Source organism: Acromyrmex echinatior, chromosome 8, assembly GCF_024713525.1.
Source record: "Acromyrmex echinatior isolate Ae372 chromosome 8, ASM2471352v2, whole genome shotgun sequence".
In the NCBI taxonomy this organism is placed as follows: Eukaryota; Metazoa; Arthropoda; class Insecta; order Hymenoptera; family Formicidae; genus Acromyrmex; species Acromyrmex echinatior.
In genome coordinates this window covers 27,016-47,955 of record NC_141859.1, presented here as the reverse complement: position 1 = coordinate 47,955, position 20,940 = coordinate 27,016, and the positions used below count along the sequence as shown (strand labels likewise).

The 20,940-nt window shown below is 31.3% G+C and overlaps 4 protein-coding genes across 7 annotated transcripts in view; 3 read left to right on the top strand and 1 right to left on the bottom strand.

Annotated features, from left to right (window-relative positions):
- Ppn (proteoglycan-like sulfated glycoprotein papilin) overlaps window positions 1-4,550 on the top strand; it is an 84,400-nt gene extending 79,850 nt beyond the window's left edge. For all 4 annotated transcript variants that reach the window (XM_087408380.1, XM_011064033.2, XM_087408379.1 and 1 more), the window contains one exon: window positions 4-4,550. In XM_087408380.1, coding sequence (XP_087264506.1) covers window positions 4-206 — 203 coding nt within the window. In that variant the 3' untranslated portion in view covers window positions 207-4,550. The remainder of the gene's footprint in view (window positions 1-3) is intronic.
- A 3,925-nt stretch (window positions 4,551-8,475) lies between these two features.
- Window positions 8,476-13,343, bottom strand: Task7 (TWIK-related acid-sensitive K[+] channel 7). Its single transcript, XM_011064030.2, has 5 exons — window positions 12,621-13,343; window positions 12,356-12,511; window positions 11,364-11,707; window positions 11,179-11,297; window positions 8,476-11,085 (listed from the first exon to the last, which is right to left on the bottom strand). Exons 1-5 carry the CDS (start codon window positions 12,745-12,747, stop codon window positions 10,818-10,820), a joined length of 1,014 nt encoding a protein of 337 aa, XP_011062332.1. The 5' UTR covers window positions 12,748-13,343; the 3' UTR covers window positions 8,476-10,817.
- A 597-nt stretch (window positions 13,344-13,940) lies between these two features.
- LOC105150804 (uncharacterized) lies at window positions 13,941-19,226 on the top strand. Its single transcript, XM_011064135.2, has 5 exons — window positions 13,941-14,673; window positions 14,757-15,079; window positions 15,408-15,764; window positions 16,716-17,133; window positions 17,722-19,226. Exons 2-5 carry the CDS (start codon window positions 14,878-14,880, stop codon window positions 18,125-18,127), a joined length of 1,383 nt encoding a protein of 460 aa, XP_011062437.2. The 5' UTR covers window positions 13,941-14,673; window positions 14,757-14,877; the 3' UTR covers window positions 18,128-19,226.
- On the top strand, window positions 18,869-20,685 carry LOC147908650 (uncharacterized). The gene is given in 4 exon segments (XM_087408382.1): window positions 18,869-18,922; window positions 19,345-19,635; window positions 20,122-20,451; window positions 20,454-20,685. Coding segments are annotated over 4 exon segments (717 nt in total). The 5' UTR covers window positions 18,869-18,873; the 3' UTR covers window positions 20,501-20,685.
- Window positions 20,686-20,940: the final 255 nt, after the last annotated feature.

Here is a 20,940-nt window from a genome sequence, read left to right as displayed (position 1 = left end):
CAGGTATCTTTATTCATCCCCATTGCCAGGATAACACGTTTTTCGCCAACTGCGAACTTATTGTTGCAGCCAAGTATTGTACACACAAATACTATGCAAAGTTTTGCTGCCGATCATGCACAGAGGCCGGTCAGTTACCAGCGAGAGGACCTCATATCGATAATTCGAGAAGAAAAAGGAGATTTATTCCGCGAATGCTTGTATAAAACACCAAATTGACTTTTCGATATTTCCGACACACGTGATAGCACGTAGGTAAATATTAACATAAATATCGATTCTTGATTGTAGCCGGCGGGATTCGTAATAGAAAAAAATGAGAAAAAAATTGCGCGTACCTGCTCTTATCGGACGTGCCGGATAATCGATTAATTAAAAATTAAATCACTGCCAAAGCCTTAGAGCGTTTATACATCGGTCTAATATATATATGTATACTATATGTGTGTGTGTATATATATGTACACACATACAGACACACACACCACATATATATATATATATATATATATATATATAATATATATATTCTTATCTAAAACGTGCGAAACTGACATCACGCGATTTGGCCTACGCGATCTTGTTCTTCAACGTTTATCCATGTATATACGGTCTGATGCTGTATCCTAGTCCGATGAAGCCATATTAGGCGGGGTAATTAACTACTTGTTCTTAAATGATGAAGTAGAAACGTCGCAATCGCGCATACCTTCCAGATGACATCCTATGTTGTCAAAGTAATCAATGTCGACTGCAGACAGTGCAGACCAAGTGCGATATTTGGCGGATCGTTTATAGAATATGCAGGAAATACTGTTTTCAAATAATATTCTTTTAAATTTAATATATATTTTGTGTAATAATTATACTTCAGGTTAATTGTCGAATATTCATAATTCACAGCAGCGTAATAACGTGCAATTCTTGAGAAATTTCTTTTTTGAAATCAACGGCAAAATTTCAACAATTCCTGCACAATCTTGAAAATATAATCTGAAAAATGTTTATTCATGTGAAACGATATACCATTCCTTTCTACGCAGTATAGTTAGTGCGCATGCTACAATGAAACGATACACAAAAAATAAAGTTTATTTGCATAGAACATTGTGTAACAATAAATTGAGTGAAGTCCTTCTTCATTGGACACATTATACTGCGTAATTAAAAAAGGAATCTGTATCTATATTTGTATTAATATGTGTATTAATATGTGTATGCACTCACATTATGTTGTATAATATAAATAGTTTATTATGTAATATGTCATTTATAATATTTTATTAGTCGGTTTTTACACTCGCATATGTATTATCACATAACGCTACTCCAAGTTATTCTCATTATCTTCCATTACCTCACACACACACACACACACACACACGCGCGCGCGCGCATTGTGCATATACATACATGTACGTATACACTATTTTTTTTTCTTTTTTAAAAAAGAGTGCTTAACGTTTCACTAGCAAACGTTAATAGTAAATGGGTGCTTTTCAAATGCTTAATGCATCTTTAACATAGCGTATATAGGAATGCATAAAATCCCTATAGGCGCATAATATTAAATAATATCATGTGCTTATAAGAGTGTAGCATATTATGCACGATTCAATTAAAACAGAATGTGTACGATTTCTGATCGTGATCTGTTTCTGATAGAGTTAGATTAAATATAGCTTTTTCCTCCTATATTGAATGAAAAAAGTAAAAGTATCGGCCACTCAACGTCCTCCAATCTCATTTATAACGCCGCGCGGTTAGTGACATATAATTTTCACTAGAAAACGCAGCTTGTATAGGCCTTGTTCGCGTTGCATGAAATCCTTAAATATTTTTGCACTTAAAATGAGATAGATACATATTTTGCCTTGAAAAGAGAGAAAACGAAGATGTCAAGTGTCAAAAGTACAAGCAACGCGAACAGATCTATAGCCTTCAGGCTGAGTACGAATGTGTAGTCTGTAGTTTTGTATCGACGATTATGACAATCGGAATGCAAAACTTATATCGCTATGCGAACGAAACTGTCCAATGATTTTACAATTGAAAAGCACCCAATGTGTCTATTGAAGATAATGACGAAACAGAACTTCAAAATTTGTATTTAGTTGAGAATTTTGATTTTCAAATTTTGATTATTTTCTTCAAAGATGGAATGAAAGAGATGGATATTTTTTTAGATGGACATGTAGCTTTGATTTAATGTATGTTTGAGAGTTTACTCTCTCTGAAAACAATTTGGATTATATGTAATGAAATGTTTATCCACGGTGAACTTGAGATTGACTGTAAATGCCTATTTGAAATCAGGGTTGATAAGAAATAATTTTTTTTAAAGAATAAAACCTTCTGTTATTTTTTTCAAACATGTTTTTAATGCTTCAACATGCTTTAAATAGTATTAAATAGTATTTTTAAAAAACAATTTAAAACATATTAAAAACATCGATTAAGCATGTTTTAAACAGTTTAAAACATGTTTAAAACATGATTTTTATCAACCCTGTTTGAAACTTTATTATCTATTCTAAAAGTAAACCTATATTTAAACATGAGCCATACAGCACAGATCTCCAAAGGACGTTCTAATGGCCAAAATGTTGTTATGTTGTCCTCTAAATACCTTAAGAATGTTCCTAGAATGCCTAAATGGATAAAATATATTGTATAATATCAATTTTAATATCGATATAACTTTGCGCTCAATTCGCAATATTCTTAAATTGTGCGTCGCATTACATCTTTTACTTGCATAATACATGTACCGTCAATCCTCTACTTTATCTATATAATAATCAGCTATTGCATTCGAATATATATTTGTTGCATGTAACGTTTGTTCCTGAAACATTTTAATCGTAACTATTATAATTACATACTGTTTATTATCTTTATATGCCAAACAATCATTATTCATAATGTAGATCATTGAAAACTGATTGTAAAATTGACAATGATAAAGATAAATGGGAAAAGAAAAGGCAAATCAAAACGCATTTATACACGCATCGTAAATGTAAATCATAAGTCGAGATTGTTACCGATCAGAATCGACATAGGTATTGTAAATTTTTAGATCAACTCCTGAGTGTTCCATACTTGCACCAGTTCAGTCGCAGTAAAACACAGTGCCTTATTAGATGACCTTTAAAATGAATCGGAAAAGAGTGCTGAATATACACGATGTCTCATTAGTGTAAATAGTTATCACATGTACCTTCGTATTTCTTTTCAAGATAATGTCTGGTTGTAGCGTAATAAAACAAAATATAGAGATTAAATTCATTCAGAAGACATATTCATCCAACATATTCGCTAACAAGAATATAGTATCGGTGAAGATATTAAGCACTCTTCTCCTCTATACTCTCTTTTAGATACGATCAAAAGATATGTAATACCGTTATAGTGAAAAGTGTCACTTAGTACTGTCCCATTTAATTCGATAAAGCGATTTTAGTAATTATATTTAAGCAGTCGACGTTGATCAGTTGTTCCCGTAGATTCGAAATTAATTACAGGAGAAAGAATGAATGAATGAAAAACGAAAACGTACGAAAAGGTAATTGCGTGAAAAATCATAAGTGTATCCTATATAGACATAGGTACATTAATATTAGCTGTAGTGGGATTCTCTAACGTTTTAGCGATGATTGTCACTATCATTAATTAGCGACAGCAAAGGCAAGGATGATCCTGGAAAAAAGTGCGGCTCTCACTGGTTGTCGCTAGTTAGCGATAGCATCGTCGATGTAAAACATTAGAGAATCCCGCCGCTTGCGCTGTGTGTATTAATGCGACCTATTGTAAATAATTATTTACATTATATGATTCGAGACGTAATCTTCGAACATGCTCCGTATTTTATATGTAGATATATCATTTTCATGTACCGTTGGTCTATTATTAATTTCACATTATCCAATTACGCGTATAATATTTCGAAAACGTGACATACATATTTGTAACTATCGATGTAGGTGCATTTAGTTACGATCATAAACTTAATTATTGGAACCGCGATTCTCACGACTTTGTATTGAAATTTATCTCGCGCGTAACAAAATTGGCTGATTGTTTGATCATGGCAGAATTCCGCTATGGCTATTGATATTGATCCACATTGATCATTTTTCTTAACATATCCTATAAAGTGTCACACTCATTTTCCATCTCAATTTTGGCGATATTTCATTACGATCGATATCATAAATAAATTTTGACATAAAACTTTTAACCTTTTTGTACAAGAATTTATCAAGAAAAAAATAACCATAATTTATATCTCTCATTACATCTGAATAGAAGTATATATAGATTCATCACACCATAAAATCTTAGCGAATGTAATTGTAATTATAAATATTGTATGTAATGATTAACACACACACACACACACACACACACACACACACACACACATATATAATTTTAAAATAAAAGTAGGTATAAGTATAGGAGAGAATGTCTTTATCTTATACAATTATTGTATGGACAATAATAATATATATAAGATCTTTAAATATATGCGATTACTGTCAGAATGACTATTGTTTTACGTAACAAAAAATCAATCAACGAGATTTATATGAAACAAATTTTTCTTCTAATTATTAGCGATAATAGTTTCTTGATAAAATCAATTACTATGAGTAATTTTATGTATTAGTAACATAAAGAATTCAAAACTCTAAAATACTTATTCCGAATCAAACAGTAATTAACACATACCTATACATGTATAAAATCAAATTTTCTTTGATTCATTGAACAAATTCGTCACGCGAGAAGGACGCATCAAAAAACGCTCGTGTTGTTCCTCAACTCTAACAGTTGTTTCTATACGTTCCGTGGCGATGCGTTCAATCTCCGCGAATAACTCGCTGTTTACTTCTATGCAATGACGAAAGTCTTTACGATCTAATCGATACACCTCACAGACTTCGACTGCGACAACACTAGCTACTCTTCGCCGATCCATCACTAAGAGTGCAATTTCGCCGAAATAGGCACCGTCATTCAAATGACACACCTCAAAATAACAAAGAGTAAATTTCTTTTTCATAACATATAAACGTAAATCCAATTTGAATATTTAAAAAAACTAACTTCCTTTCCAGTTGGCGTCAAAACCGCAACAGTCCCCGAGGCTAAAAAGTACATACAATCGCCCTGAGTACCAGCTTTAATGATTACGTCATTTGGCAAATATAACTCAAATTTTAAGCGCTTCACTATTGATTGCAGAATATTTCTTGGTAAATTTTTAAAAATGTCCACGTTTTCGATTAATCGTCGACAAGACTCAAACGCGATCTCTTCTCGCAATGGTTCTGCAAAAAATCCAAGGGGTCTTTTACTCTCGCGAGTCACAGCGAGTCTTAGCGAGTCGGCGCGTTTAAGAAACGAGTCAGCGCGAATCAACGAGCGCAAATAACAAAAATAGTGCAAAGAATCAGTAGAGGTCAGTGAAAATAAAAAGCGAATCAAGTCTGAGTCAGCGAGAGAGGAGCAACGATGTTTGTTTCGATTCGAGAGTGAAAGACCACTCGAAAAAATTCAAATTTAATTTCAATAGTTACTATCTTGCTAAGAATTTTATATTCTATCGTGTGCTCCATCTTATTCTTTTTCTTTGTATATAATATTTTATTAACCTGTCAAATCTGATAAAATCCGTTTACTCTGAAAGTAGGTATTTTTGAAACGATGTTTATAATAAGTTAAGAGACGGTTCTTCATATGTGATAATAATTGTTTTTGTCTTGCGTATGCTTTGACTTGATCTATTAACTCTTGAAATTTTAATTCGGATGATTTTCTTTCAGCTTTGATACGAAGAAACATAACTGAAAGATGCACAGCAGCATGTTTGATAATCCAAAAGAAATATTTAATAATTTCAATATAACTTCTGGTAAAGATGTGTAGATATTACTCAATATCTTACTCAACATATAGCATACAATAATTCTGCCGATAATCATAAGAATGCTATTGAAAATGATAGGGCCATCTGTCTCTGGTACGAATAGACCGTAGCCACTTGATAATATATTTTCCAATACAATAAATGCAGCGTTCTTGAATCTAAACTGGAAACTGCTGTCTTCCAATTTCATCATCCAACAATTCTCACATTCCTTTTGACACATTACATTTTATAAATACATTTTAATAAATCCATCTTTAAAAAATAGAAATGCTCGCGTAGATCAATATTGTAAACGTGGCTTACTGTCGGTGGAATGTTGAAAAAGTACATCAGTAAAATCGGTATTAAGTAACACAAACAAGAACACCAAAAGATGAAGTATAATCCTAGCAATAAGGTAATACAAAATTCAAAATAAAAGTTTTTTATTTCAAAATGCTGAAAATAATGTTTACACGATATAATCCGCCGTTGTATATTTTCGTAGAAAATAATTATAATAAAGACAGATTACCACAAATAGATAATAAATATTTGAGTTGAAAGTATAATAGCGTGTCAACTTTATGAGAGGCATGATATTAATTAAAGTAACGATATAATAAGGATTATTTCCCGGCAATCTTCGCCATCGCAGTGTTATATAATCATACGGAAAAGACGATAGCACATCTAGCATAAGAAATCCTTTAAGATAGAATCTATCGAAGAATATGTATTTAGCATTAGATACAAATTAATAAAAATAATTGAATAAGCAAAAAAAATGTTAATATATATTATAAATAACGATATCTCACATAAATATTTTAATTGGTTTCAACTCAATAGACATGGTTTTCTTGTCGTAATATCCCGTAATACAATTGATCATTATATCTATCCAGCAGATCGCGTAAATTGGAATATTCACTATATCCAAACCAATTATTTCATAATCCATTGTAACGAAGCAAATCATAAATGGAATTGTAAAGAAAGCGATAAAATATATTGTCATCATTAAGGTATCCCATATTAATCTGTGAATTCTCTTAATCAGAAATAAAACAATATACGTTTGTACAATATACGAGGAAAAGTAAAAGTATTTAGAGTAAGAGTGTTTAGAAAATTTATTAAATAACTCCTTTTATGTTCAAAACATACCTAGCATAGCTAAATGGATGTATTATCCACCAATATTTAGATCCAGTATGCCTTATTTTTTCAGCATTCATTGTAGCCGTGCTGTCCATGTAAATATTGGTTTTTGGAGTGTATTTGCTGATACTACACCATGTAGTCCATATATTTTTGAAAGTCAATGGTTTTACAAAAGAAAAGTTGTTTTCTCTTTTTAAGAACAATTCACATGTATGCTCGATCATTATTTTGACAGCTTAATTTTTATCGTCAATGAATAAGTACTGATAAATACACACACACACACACATATAATATATATATATATATATATATATATATATATATATATATAAGGTTAACCAATTTGATAATATATTAATATTTGAATAATATTGCAATTGTTATGTCCAAAGAAAACTTCTATTGTTTTTCGAAAATTGTCGCTTGCATTTTACTTATATAATCATTAATCACGGACTTCTATGACTATACTCTGTTCAACGAAAGAATGACCTCGGTTTCCGCATAGCAGGCAATGTAACGCTGTATTCATATGTATGTACATACATAAAACGCTATAAAGAGCTGCGCAAAACGGATGAGTTTTCGTCCGATCCGAGATCATTCTCTCGTTGAACAGAATATAAGAGTGCGAGTTACACACAAAGCGCATGATGCATCATTTGTCTTCGTTCACTGAATAATAAAGGATATATCATCATAGTCGGATCTTACATATTCTTCTTGTTTTAAGACCGTCTTAAGATAATGTCTTAAGATGCTAATGTGGCTCTCTAATTGATTCATGATATTTTAAGATTGTATTTAAGATGGTCTTAAATATAAGATCTGATTATGAATAGAGGCAGAAAGAAACCTGAATCTCTATTAATTTGATTTTAGTTATTTCAGCGATTTATTATTTATTTCCATCAGGAGCATTGCAAAAAATGGATATTGCAATTTATATCCATTTTCTTCAGAGGGCAATAGTGCGCGGGAACATTTGGCGGTTACAGGAAAAAGGCCCTCATGTCTTCTTAGATTTCTCTCTGGTATGACTAGTATGCACTTTTAAATATTGCACACATTATTGTAATGCATTCCGGAAAGAATCGAATTTCACTAGAATATTACCGATATACATGTATATACATATATATTTTAGCTTAAACTTTTTCTCAAGAATCAAACTTGCGAAAATTATTATGTACATTTGTAACTAAATAATTGAGCGTATGGGATCATAACAATTGTAACCACGATTCTTCCAATTAAATCAATTAAAATATAAATAAAAAGAATGTTAAAATGCCACTTTCACTTTTAATATATTTAATTATTAATACGCAATGGATATTATAAAGGATGAAATTTTTAAAGAAATAAATTATTTTTTATTACCGTTTGGTATTTATCGTTTCATTTTATTTCAAATAACATGATATTAAAAAATACCTGATAAACTATTTTAAAAAGTATCGACACAACTAAAGAATAAAGGCTTAAAGACTTTTATTGAAACAAATAGCAATTTTGTCAGTTTTAATTTAAGACTATCAGTCTTTCCGGGTATTTTCTTGCATTCTTCACTTTATTTTGTAAACATCTTTAAAAAATATGAGAAAGTCACGATACATGTATCTATGTATATATTTCTGATTTGGGTACGCATTATGAAATTATTCGAATGGATTTCGATCGGAACTATTCGATTATTCCCTAGATTTCTATTGTATAATATTTTCTAGGGAAAACGAAATAATTTCAATCGGAATCCATTCCGACTACACATTCCATGATAAGTGCTCGGATTACGTAAATGATCACGTCGAATTTCTCGAGGCAAAATTTCTTTACAAATATAAATGGGATATACAATACGCTGTAGAGGCTCAATATCTATATAATATTGTTCTATCGTGTTTATACTCGTATATATGTGTATATAGTTTTTGCGACATAATACGATTATTAGGTCTGTTCGCATTGTTAGAAATCCCCAAAAACTTTTGAACTTAAAATGATATAGATATATATTTGGGCATTAAAAAGAGAGAAAGTGAAGATGCTGAGTGTAAAACGTGCAAGCAACGCGAACAGACTTCTTGCTAGACTAGAGGTTCTTAATTACAGGCGCACGAAACATCATACCACTTAATTATTTCATTGAAAATGAACTTGTGAGGTATCGTTTTTTTTTTTAATAATGTAAACAAATTCTGTACTTCATGGAAATTCTGCTAGGTGTATCAGAATTGAGCAGCGAGGTGATGATGCCAACTTGTGAAATAATGGACAACGGCGGATGGTTGACTTAAAATGTTAACCGCCAAATGAAAGTTATATTGTTATTTATGAAAACAAAGAGTGTGACAGAAACTCAAAAACACAAACATTTCCATCACGTATATAGATATGTCATGCTGAAGATTCATCGAAAAATAACAAGTCAAACTCTTCAAGAAATTATGAGCCAAACATGAGATGGGTTGAATGTTATCTATTTGACAATTTTTCAGGATTTAAATTAATTTTATAACATGTCAATTCTGTACCAATTTTATTAAAAATGAAAGTTATGTATGAAATAAATGGTATGATACTTTTTATGTGCCATCCTGTATTTCAAAAATTGATGTGTCTGTCTTCACTTCAACTCAATTTTAACTCCTAATATTTAGGAGTTATCTCTACGGAAGCCTATCTTACGAATTTCCACAAAGTTTGCTCATACAGTCAGAAAAACTAATACTTCAAATGTACTAATGATATAATTAAATGACATTTCGTTACTTTATATATGTATTTAATACAGCAAAAAGCAATGTATTTCACCCAGAATAAGTTCAAATTTATATTTCGTGCAAAAATATCTTTTAACTGACGAAAAAAAGTATATAAGTTAATATAAAACAAAAAATAAAAATTTTATTAAATAAATAAATAATAGGCATATAGCAATTGCAGCAAAATCTGTTTACATAAAATGAGAAAAATGGTAGTATTCAATTGCACGTTACGTTAATCCTGTTAAATATGAAAACCTCTAGATTATCAAAATGTTCTATGCTTCTTCATTTGCATACATATTACATTAATACAACATTAACAATATTACGATATACAAATGCACCATCATCTTTTGAATAATTCGCGAGCCGATAACTCGATCGTACATATATCCCTTCTGAAGTTTATTGGATGTTCCACTTTTTTAAGATATATTATGCAATATTGCAAAGATCACCACTTGAATATTCGAATAATTTGTCATATTTTCACTTGACAAATTAAGCGTAACACGAGGATTACATACACGTCATCCATGCGTCAAAAATCGACACAGTTGAGCAACATTAATTATCAAAATGCATCAACTTGTTTTGGGATACGGGTTGATATAACGTCAAAAAAATGCAGTAGGAACACATTATTCAAGTGTCCTTCTTCAAGTTTTAACCAGGACTCGGACAACGATCAACAATCAGAGTTCTAATTAGACGTATCAAACATCAAATATTTTTTTAAATGGCAGTTTTTAAAATTTTACTTTCCACACAGAATGTGAAAATCTTTACGAAAAGTTATAAATTGTCCTTCGTAGATGTATCACAGTGTGCGGTATTTTCTCGCGAGGAGCTTTTTGTGCGGGGAATCAGCAATCTTAAACATCAATGCCGAGCAATTCTCGGCTATCGGCCTTTGAAAATCGGCGACGTAAACTGCGACGACGAAACTCCCTCCATCAGACGGACGCACGTTTTACTCGGAGACTGGCAGAAGTCGGGGGTGGTCGATATCCTTGATATCCAGAAGGATCCAATAACTCGGAATTCGCTGGGCCTAGACAAGTGCAAGAGCATACGCTCACACAATCGTCCGTGTCGTGCACGACAGGCACGTGACTGGCCAGAAGCTTTCCATTTACCGCCACAACCTCGCCATCTAATGTCAATACGTGATGGGAAGCCGATTGCAGCTCAGTGTCGTCACGACGCGCCTCACCGGAATCCCTAAAGTGACGTTTCGCAGGAAATATATTAATAATTTTTTCACATATCTGTAAAATAATTCGCCTTCTATTACAGAAAATAGTAGATATTTACGTCGTCATGAAGCGCAATACGAGCAAATTAATACTGGCAGCAACTACGGCCAAACCAAATAGGATAAAGATCAAACTCAAAATCACATATCCAGGTTTGTTGGAAAGCGCTTGATCATTCTGCAAAGTAATTTGTCTATAAATCTCACCGCTTCTCTCGCTGACGATCAACCAAACGTTATTTACCTGAAGAGCGACATAGTCACCAAAACCTATAGTTGTAAGCGTCACAAAACAATAATAAAAACTATCAAAGTAGCTCCAACCCTCATATCTCGAAAACACTGCAGCACCTGTCGTAATAATTATACTTGAAAGTAAACCAGTCGCTAACATGAGATTCATCTCTGTAGCTTCGGTTCTTTGACATCTGAGATACGTCTTTGCTCGTCTAATCACAACTGATGCAAACTTGTTCAATCGTTCACCAATGCTTTGAAACATTACCAATCCCAAAGGAATTCCTACCATTGCGTATACCATACAAAATGCCTTTCCGGTTTTGGTCACAGGAGTGGAATGCCCGTAACCTTATAGAAAAAAAATTGTATATATATATATTAAACTTTTATTAAAATACTACTCTCTCTCTCTCTCTCTCTCTCTCTCTTTTGTGAGCATTTTATTTTAATATCGATTATAAATATATTTATTGTGTTGTCTGATACAAAACATAATTTTCCATTAATTTTTGATTATCATCTATCTAATCTTTAATATGTATACACATTAAAAATTTAAACAGTTTTCGAAGATAGCCCTGGCGAAAATTCTTCTTTGCATTCTTCATATAAGTAATTTTTCAGAATGTTTATATATAAGTTTTACAATGTTTGTAAGTATAATTTCATAACCTTATAAAAAGTTTCTTAGAGTTTTTACGAATTGAAACACTTTTCAGAAATACTGAAAGTTTCCATTGTTTCCATCTTTTCTATGTATGTATCTTTTCTGTATATAAATATTAAATATAATTCTGAAATACAATATATTCTAATAAAGTGTAATATAATTTCTATTTCTCATATACTCTACAATTTGTGAAGAAAACTCATAAAATCTAAAGATTAAATTATTCTTCCGAAATATTCATAAATTTAAAATAATATAAAAAATCTTAAAGATGTTATGAGAAATCATGAGAATTTCTTTCACCAAAGAACACAAACGTGACTCACCAATCATGGCTAATACTAAAGTGGCAAAATAGAAAGCACCCGCAAATTTCCACTGCGGTCCCGCTTTATGTGGCTTGTTCTCTATTATTACAATTTCGACCATCTTGTAGTCCTCCGGCGTAATATTGTACTTTCTCATCATATTACGGCGTATCTCTGCAATAATATTTTCCACCAAAAGCGAAAAAAATATAATTATAATCAATGATCAATTATCGATTCGCTTAAAAGTATTCATCGACTCAAACAGCGATAAAGAATTCACCCGAGAGAAATTCCCAGCGTTTCTTCTCAGTGTCCGATTCAAGGGCATCGAATACCGCAGCGCCAACAAGGAGATATGTAAATGTACACACTACTAACGACAAAGTCCTGACATTCTGTCTCTTCATCTTCGCCGTTTTGTTCTATCGCGCGTCTAAGCGCGCTGCAGAATACAAAATTCAGCGATCACTGCACTCTCAACGAGTTTCTCGAGATTTCCCCCGACAATAATGTTCTTCGCAAAACACAATAATATTTATGTGGAGCAGCGTTTTGTACACAATGTATAAATACATATTTATTTTGCACCGGAAAAATAAACATATATGCGAAAAATTTATATCGCAGATGAAACATTCGTCTGAGAACTCGAGACACGATGAGAGTAAGCTCGGTAGTCAGTACTCAACTATTCACGAGACAACAGACAACAATCGTTGCACTGCTGCACATTATCCGTTCGGTTCGGGTGAGTATTGATCGCGGGCCACCGAAGGAATACGCTGCTGCTGCTGCTGCTGACTTATATTCGGAAGTATGTCGTACGATAATCTAGAGCCTCGATGATAACATATATTATATACATATTAACGTTGCAGTTACAACCAATAAATGATAATTGCGACGCGGCAACCGCGAGTGGTAACCCTACCCTATGAATTGACTGAACCACACTGATCATGATCACTGATGACTGATGTCGCAGTTCAGTAGTAGTAGTGCGCTTTCGTCGCGACATTACTAGTTGTGCGTGCGTCGGTCATGTACAGACCATCGATCGATTATGTGAACGAGTCTCATCATCCCTTTAACTTTGTTGTACACACAGTAAATCTACCGTTGATAATTCAGTAATTTATACAAATTTACTCGTATTATATAACGTAAACTGTAAATTGCCAGCGTTGGCAATAACTTTGAAACGCGGAACCTACATCTATTTTGGAAAGACTGAAATTGTGACTTAAGGATGCTTTGTCTATGCAATATATTAGTTAAAAGTATCAGAAAATAATTAGCCAAAAATAGTTAATATATCTGTAGCCAATATCATTCAAACATTTTTAACGATATCAGCCCGTTAAACCAACTGCAAAAAATAACAAAACAAATAATTTGACTTATACTCTTATTTTCTTACAGTTTTAAGTCAATTTTTAAACGACGAGTAAGTAGATTTAAAAAAAAAAAGTTTTGCACGAATATCTATTATTATTTAGTATACATATTATATTAGTAGATATCAGTTTAATCTTATCAATTTAACCTTAGGTGGCGTCGTCAAGATCAGATCAAGGTCATACTTTGACTTTTAATGGCACATCCTATTTTTTATTTCAGAATTCTAATAGTTGGTGTCAAGAGTTGGTTTTCAAAACACTACAATAAAGTTATTTTTCATAAAGTACATTTCGGGTTATAAGGTTTGAAAGTTACAGTACTGCCGCGGCATTAGTACATCACGCAAGTGTCCGACCGACGGTTAAAACTTCTTATTCAGAATCATGTCTTGGATAATATTTGTTAAGATCAAAGTCATTAGAAATTGTTATCTCTTATAAAAATGAATTTTCAGTGCAAAATTTGTGACCGTCATTTCGACTGATGGCACGTCAGTGACAACTTCGTCGCGTTTTACATTAATGTTATTCGATAGCCAGTGATTTTATCTCGATACTCAAAGTAAATAGCCATGCACAATTATCGCAAATTTTCTCTAAGGTGCGAGTGAGAGTGCCACTTAGAGTAGCCGACTGCTCAGCTCCGAAACGGGCAGAGAGGGTGGGTTTCTTCGAAGCGAGAATAAATCATAATTTTTACATGAGAGTCAAGAAAAAAAATTAAATAAATTTTAAATTAATAATGAGAGAATTGTGCTCACATTTTACATAGGTTTTCACCGTACGTAATAACGGAACAATCGATAAAATTTTTGTTAAATTCCTGATACTTTAAAAATAAATATTAAATAAATTTGTCACAAATTAATCCTTATAACTTTGGATTGCTTCAGTGAATCGACTCAGAATTTTGTCACAAATCTCCGAACATATGTAAGAACAATTTGTAAAATTTTTGTTAAATTTTTAACAAAATATAATATTTATTTTATATAGTTACTTTTCTGCAAACATAGAACAACGAAAGAGCATCATTCAGTTTTTCTCAAGTCGATGCCAACTATGCGATCACATGTTTTTACAACGCGAATTCGTCGGAAAGTAAAAGCAAAAGAGAAATACTATCATTATTAAATAATGGCGTCGTCAAAAGGAAAAACGAGAGACCGCTCCAGAAAGAAGCGGGCAACAAGACGAATATTACGTTCTGATACTCGTTCCCGAGTTAAATCGGTACGCTGTAAACACGCCAACCCTCTATATCAACGGCAACTGTACGATTCCATCAATATACCTCAATTAGTCTATCAACTCCTTACCATCGACAAACACAATCATGGTATTACGATTGAAACATAATTACATGATTATATATTTAACACACCGATAAACGGCAATAAATTAAAATATAAAATTAAATTATTTCAATCTATATCCAATCTATATCGTATATACAACTCGAATTTTTCAATCTAAACCAATTATATCTTAAATAAATGATAAAAAAAAATTGTATTTTATATATATATTCCAATTTTATGTTTTATACATATAATTATATATAATTGAGATATTTAATAAAACATCAAGTATCAGTTATTTAGAAATAATCAATCTTATCTTAATTTGTAATCTAACAAGTTGTCTTTATATGTTTATTGGCAAAGACGCAAGACGTTTTCCATCTCCGAAACGCTTCGAAACACATTGTCGAAAAACGCAGAATGGCTCTCATGAACGGCAAAGACTGTCATACAAAGCGGTCGACCACCGTAATGGTTCAGAATCTGTACAAATGCCGGAGTACACAATAGAATCTAGGCCTACATCTACCGATAATCTCACGGAAGCAACGGATGCTACAAATAGCTCAGCACCAACGAGTTCCGCGAATAGCAGTGTGTCAAATGTCTCAATGGAACGGAACGCATTGGCGAACTCGCTCAATAGCGCCAAAGCACTTTTCAGGAAGAGATCTTTAGTACAGCTCATTAACAATTACATCAAAGCTGGCGTTGAAGAAGGTGCATTTTTCCATTTACATAGAATTTCCAGTTTGTGTACATAGTAGTAAAAATAAATATTCAAGATATTTGATTGCAGCAAAATTTGAAATTCTTTCTTTCTCATAGTAGTTGAACATAAAGAAAAATTGCTGCAATGATATACTATTATATATAATTGGATTTTATATTAAACAATTGCATACCTAAACCTTCATTGGAGATTAAGCTCTTTTCAGCTTATTTAAAACAAGCCGAATGATTTAGAAAAATTTTATACAATTTTTTTGTAAAAAATTCTATATGTATAATATCTGTATATATATACATACATATGTGTACATTCCGCGATACCGAAAGTCGCGAATCAAAGTACACGGTAAGAAAGTTATCAAAAAATTAAGTAAAAAAAGTTATTTGTAACTTTTAATTTTTTAAGCAATTGGGTTTGTGAAATAATAATAATAAGCTCATTCAATATTCAATGTTGTTATATATAAACTTTAGATAGACTACATTTAAACGCTCAAATTTATCATGTGTAATACTATCGCACGTACGATTCCTCGAATAGATTCATAGACAATCTAAATTTGTAATTGGCTATATTTAAATCTTTATATCTCAAACTTTCTTACTTTCTTACTCGTATTTTAATTTGCGAATTTCGAAACATCTCGTATATACATCATGTATATATAAATAATATTTTGTTTTTCTGACAATTTATCTTTATGTGATAAACCGACAATTTTTTTACGAGGCCAGCTAGAAGTAGGTGTAATGATAATTTCTAAAACGAACAGATGCATCGGATGAGTACGTTTCAAGTAGAAATTGGCTCGTTCGGTATGTCTATGTATCGCGTCAACTGTCATTACACGCTGCTGTAGAGCTAAGAGCGCTTTTGGCGAGGTCAAATTTTATGAGTGATATGACGAGTGCGGACAATCAACAACATCCATATTGCAGGAAAGCGACAGGCCAAAAAGTACATCTGTAAAGCATTATCTTTTGGCGTGAGATCGGGTTATTTGATCCCGACCGATCGACAAGGTAATATGCTCCGTGTGTGTCCGACTCTGGACACACAATCTTGGAATTGGAGACGGGCCGACGTCGAATCTCGACAAAGACGACGCATTGCGCGACGAGGAAAGATGAATTTGACAACCATCGCCGAACGGAAAGCAATGCGTTGCGGCATTCCGCGAGATAAATTTCTTTACAGTAATGCGGACAACAAGCAGACGGCTTCAAAAAGAAAAACACGAAATGCTGCTCAAAATCCTGCCAAAAGTTTAAATACGCAGGAGAGCGACCCACGAAAATCGCTTTGTAAATCGTTACACGAGAAAAGCAAACCGAAAGCTTTTACAAGAAAGAACAGGTTTTCATTTCATTTAAAAAGAGATACTTATTATAATTCTTTTTTATATTATAATATAATTGTTTTATAAGTTTTATGATTTAAAGCAAGTCTCATAAATCTTTCACTATAGTCCTAGGCTTTCACAATCGTTTGATATGAAAGTAATGCGCACTGCCTCAGCATTAAAATTTTATACAAAACATACTTTTATATTTTAATATTTTCTCTCACAAAATTAGGAATCGTAAAATTAAATAGCTATCTATTATACATGAATCCGTTTCTAAAAACTCATTTCACTTTTTTCTTATATCTCTTTCGCTTTATATTCAAGAATTTAACGAGCTTAACTGTGTTACGAAAATGCATTTAATGGACTTTAATACGATACAGTTTTAAGACACTTAAATGCATTATGAATGCCTTAGAGATTTAAACAAGGAAAGTAAGAAGATAAAAAAAAAGTAGTATTAAATTCTTTTATTCTCATACTTATTATATTCATGGGTATAACATAATGGTGTTCATAATATTGTTTTACGAAATTTTGCCAATTATATTCGTTTTTCAAAAAGAAAAATCAATTTATTTGCATGTTCGTTTTAGCAAAATTAACAATATGATGAACAATAAGCGAAGACAACACCAAAAAAAAGATGACGAAAACATCAAGAAGTCAATTAAAAAACATCGTATGTCTTTTTCTGCTAAATATGCTCAGAATGATCGTGAACCAGTTGAGGAAAGTTATAAGGACGTTAACGAAAAAGATCGCAATCAATATGAAAGCAATGAAGATAACTATAAAATTGAGGAACAAAAATCGACGTCGAGTCAAGAAGACGAATCGAGAATGGAGAAACGAAAAACCGAGCCAAATATCAATAATAACAGGATAGATTACGACAGAAGAGAAAGCAGAAATTCCAATGATGAAAACAATGATAAAAGATCTGAAAAAGAAAGTGTCGACCATAACAGTGACAAAACGATTAAAGAAATGGAATTTTAAAGAATTAAAGAAGAATCAATCTTGGCCTTTCTTGGTCAAAAAACGAGAATTTCTTTTCTTTTGTACTCTTTTGTTTTTTTACCATTTGTAAAATATATTTATTACATTTTTGAGATTAATTTGAAATTATATTTTTGTACCCAAGTATGTGTATATATATATCTATCATTCTTTTCAATATTTTCTTTTATATAAGAATAAATCTTAATGAATATCTCAATGTTTTATCGTAAGAGGTGACTATTTCACTCTTATATATGGATTTTCTCTCTCTCTCACACACATACACACACACACACACACACACACACACACACAATTGTATATATACATATGTATATATTACTACTAGATTTATGGATTAGATTATACTAGAAAAAGAAAACTCTCTTTCTCGCTTTCGCCAAATATCAATATATACCTACCTCACTTTAAATTCCAAAAATGTACGTATGTATGTATACATACATAATTTAGCTACAGAAAACAGATTTAACAATTAATCGATTAGTCGAACAATTGCAAATCTTATATAAAAAAAGAAGCTAAAAAGTATCATTGGTCATTGGTCTTCCTTTTTTAATTTTCAACGTCATCTTAAATGTCATTTTAAACAAAATTCACTCCATGATCAACTAATTGATCAACAAATTCACAAAACTAAGCTAAATTGTATATTTAACAATTAAACAACAAATCTTTCACGATATCTAAAAGGAAAAAAAAACAGAATTAACTCCAAAATTATGTCGCCCATAAAGAAACATCGTAACATGTCAAATCATCAGAAAATGAGTGAGTAATTATTTCAATGTAAATTATAAGAATTCATGTCGCTTTCTTTATAATATATTTATATTTTTTTAAGCTATATTTTATACAAATTTTAATACGAAATAAGTATAAAATTTTCTAAATTTGATATCTGCTTTGTATACCAATCTGCACATAATCAGTTTATTATATTATTTCATTATGTATGAAGTATTATTTCTAATTAATTTATATTTAAGATGCAGTCTTTTAATTTTCGGTTTTTTTTTAAATTAAAATTGCCAAAAAATCAACATTAATATTAAAGTATTAATAATGTGCATTAGATGTGAATTATTTTATATTTTACCCTTATTTGATTAATTGTGTAATGCTAAAAATGAAATAAAAAAATTTTAATACAATAAAAATATATATTTTATTCATCATAATATAATCTAAAGAGCATCCTCGTCGCAAACCTAATATTCCCGAGTTAGTCTACAAGTTCCTTGCGAATGAAGCTTTTGATGATAATAAACGTTGTCTTGTAAACAAGTGCCGTTGTTGTGATCAAAGAAAACATCATGAAGTCATAGATCCTATTTCAACCATCGACAAAAGCATAGGCTGCAGAATAAGGCAAAAATGGCGCAAAGACATTGGCAGGATTTCGAAATTGCACAATGTCAATCAGTGTTCTACCTCCAAAAATCAGCCAATTTCATATTTACAAAAATGCATGGATAGAAAACGTATGAAATTAATTGAAAAAATAGTTACAGATTACTATACATAAAAATTTAGATTGTAATGATGATTAAAAGAAATAAATGAAAAATACATCCAGTGTTTATTACTTCTGCAAATATTCTGTGACTAATAATTAAATTAGATATACCATATAAAATTTCAACTTGATTTTAATAATAATTTAATAATAGATAATAATAGATAATAATAGATACTTATACCCATAGTACAATTTATATATATATATATATATATATATATATATATATATCTGTGTGTATGTGTGTGTGTGTGTGTGTGTGTGTGTGTGTGTGTGTATTTACTTAATGTATTATATATCTATACTCTTTATATATTTTTTTATTATATATTTTATATATATTTTGATATATTTAATATCTTAAGGCAATTGAAAGAATAATGCACTAGAAGATTTTATTCGGATAACTTTGTACCTGGAATAAATTTTCATAAATTTTCTTCGATAGGTACGAAAGAGGCAAAAAAGTATATGAAAAAGGCGTTAAACTTTGGTGTCGAGTCTGGCTACCTTATCCCTTCTGATCCTACTTATAGAATTCTACACGTGTCCTCAGACTTAATGAAAAGCGATTCGCGAAGAAACAAAGTCAATATTTGCGATATGATTATCTCTAAAAATCGTGATATTCCGACGAGGTTCCAAAGCGAAGATTTCCAAAAGCAAAAGAGGATACAAGGAAGGCAAGGAAGACGAGATCAAAGATTAAGAAGCGCTTCGAGCACACGCCATAAAAGCAGAAGGAAGAAGAGAAAGAGATCTTATAGTGGAAGACGTAATAGATACAACAGGTAATTGTCAGGCATAATCCATATAATAACATATAATTCTCGACGTAATATAATAATCAAAAGATCTCGAGAGTATACAAAAATTTGATTTAAAAAAATTGTCGCAATTTAAACAAAAATTATCGTAATTAAAAATAAAAAAGCAAGAAGAGTAAAACTTAAAATTATTTCGATTCTTGAGTAGTGATCCAATTCTTTTCTTTAAATTGAAGTAAATTTCGAAGGTAAAAGAAAACGAACACAAATTTGTAGACGTGCTGATAAAATTCATTATACATTTACATAATTTATTAATTATTTAAATATAAATTATTTAGAGAAAGAGCTAAATACATGTAAATAAAAGAAAAGATATTTATAATGTGATATATGAATATCTATGTAGTTTCTCCCCAATAATAAACGCATCATTTCTTACGATCAATAGAATTATTTTTATCTCCGCATAATTGCTCCTTGTTAGACGAAATAATTAG

What these genes read in the sequence shown, in the direction of transcription:
- Task7 (XM_011064030.2), bottom strand. Translation starts at nt 12,747, where the DNA reads ATGAAGAGACAGAATGTCAGGACTTTGTCGTTAGTAGTGTGTACATTT. An exon ending in ACGCTGGGAATTTCTCTCGG is followed by an intron (nt 12,512 to 12,620) that starts GTGAATTCTTTA and finishes ATATTATTGCAG; the next exon opens with AGATACGCCGTAATATGATG. An exon ending in GTGACTATGTCGCTCTTCAG is followed by an intron (nt 11,298 to 11,363) that starts GTAAATAACGTT and finishes ATTACTTTGCAG; the next exon opens with AATGATCAAGCGCTTTCCAA.
- LOC105150804 (XM_011064135.2), top strand. Translation starts at nt 14,878, where the DNA reads ATGGCGTCGTCAAAAGGAAAAACGAGAGACCGCTCCAGAAAGAAGCGG. An exon ending in CAAAGCTGGCGTTGAAGAAG is followed by an intron (nt 15,765 to 16,715) that starts GTGCATTTTTCC and finishes TCCATATTGCAG; the next exon opens with GAAAGCGACAGGCCAAAAAG. An exon ending in GCTTTTACAAGAAAGAACAG is followed by an intron (nt 17,134 to 17,721) that starts GTTTTCATTTCA and finishes TGTTCGTTTTAG; the next exon opens with CAAAATTAACAATATGATGA.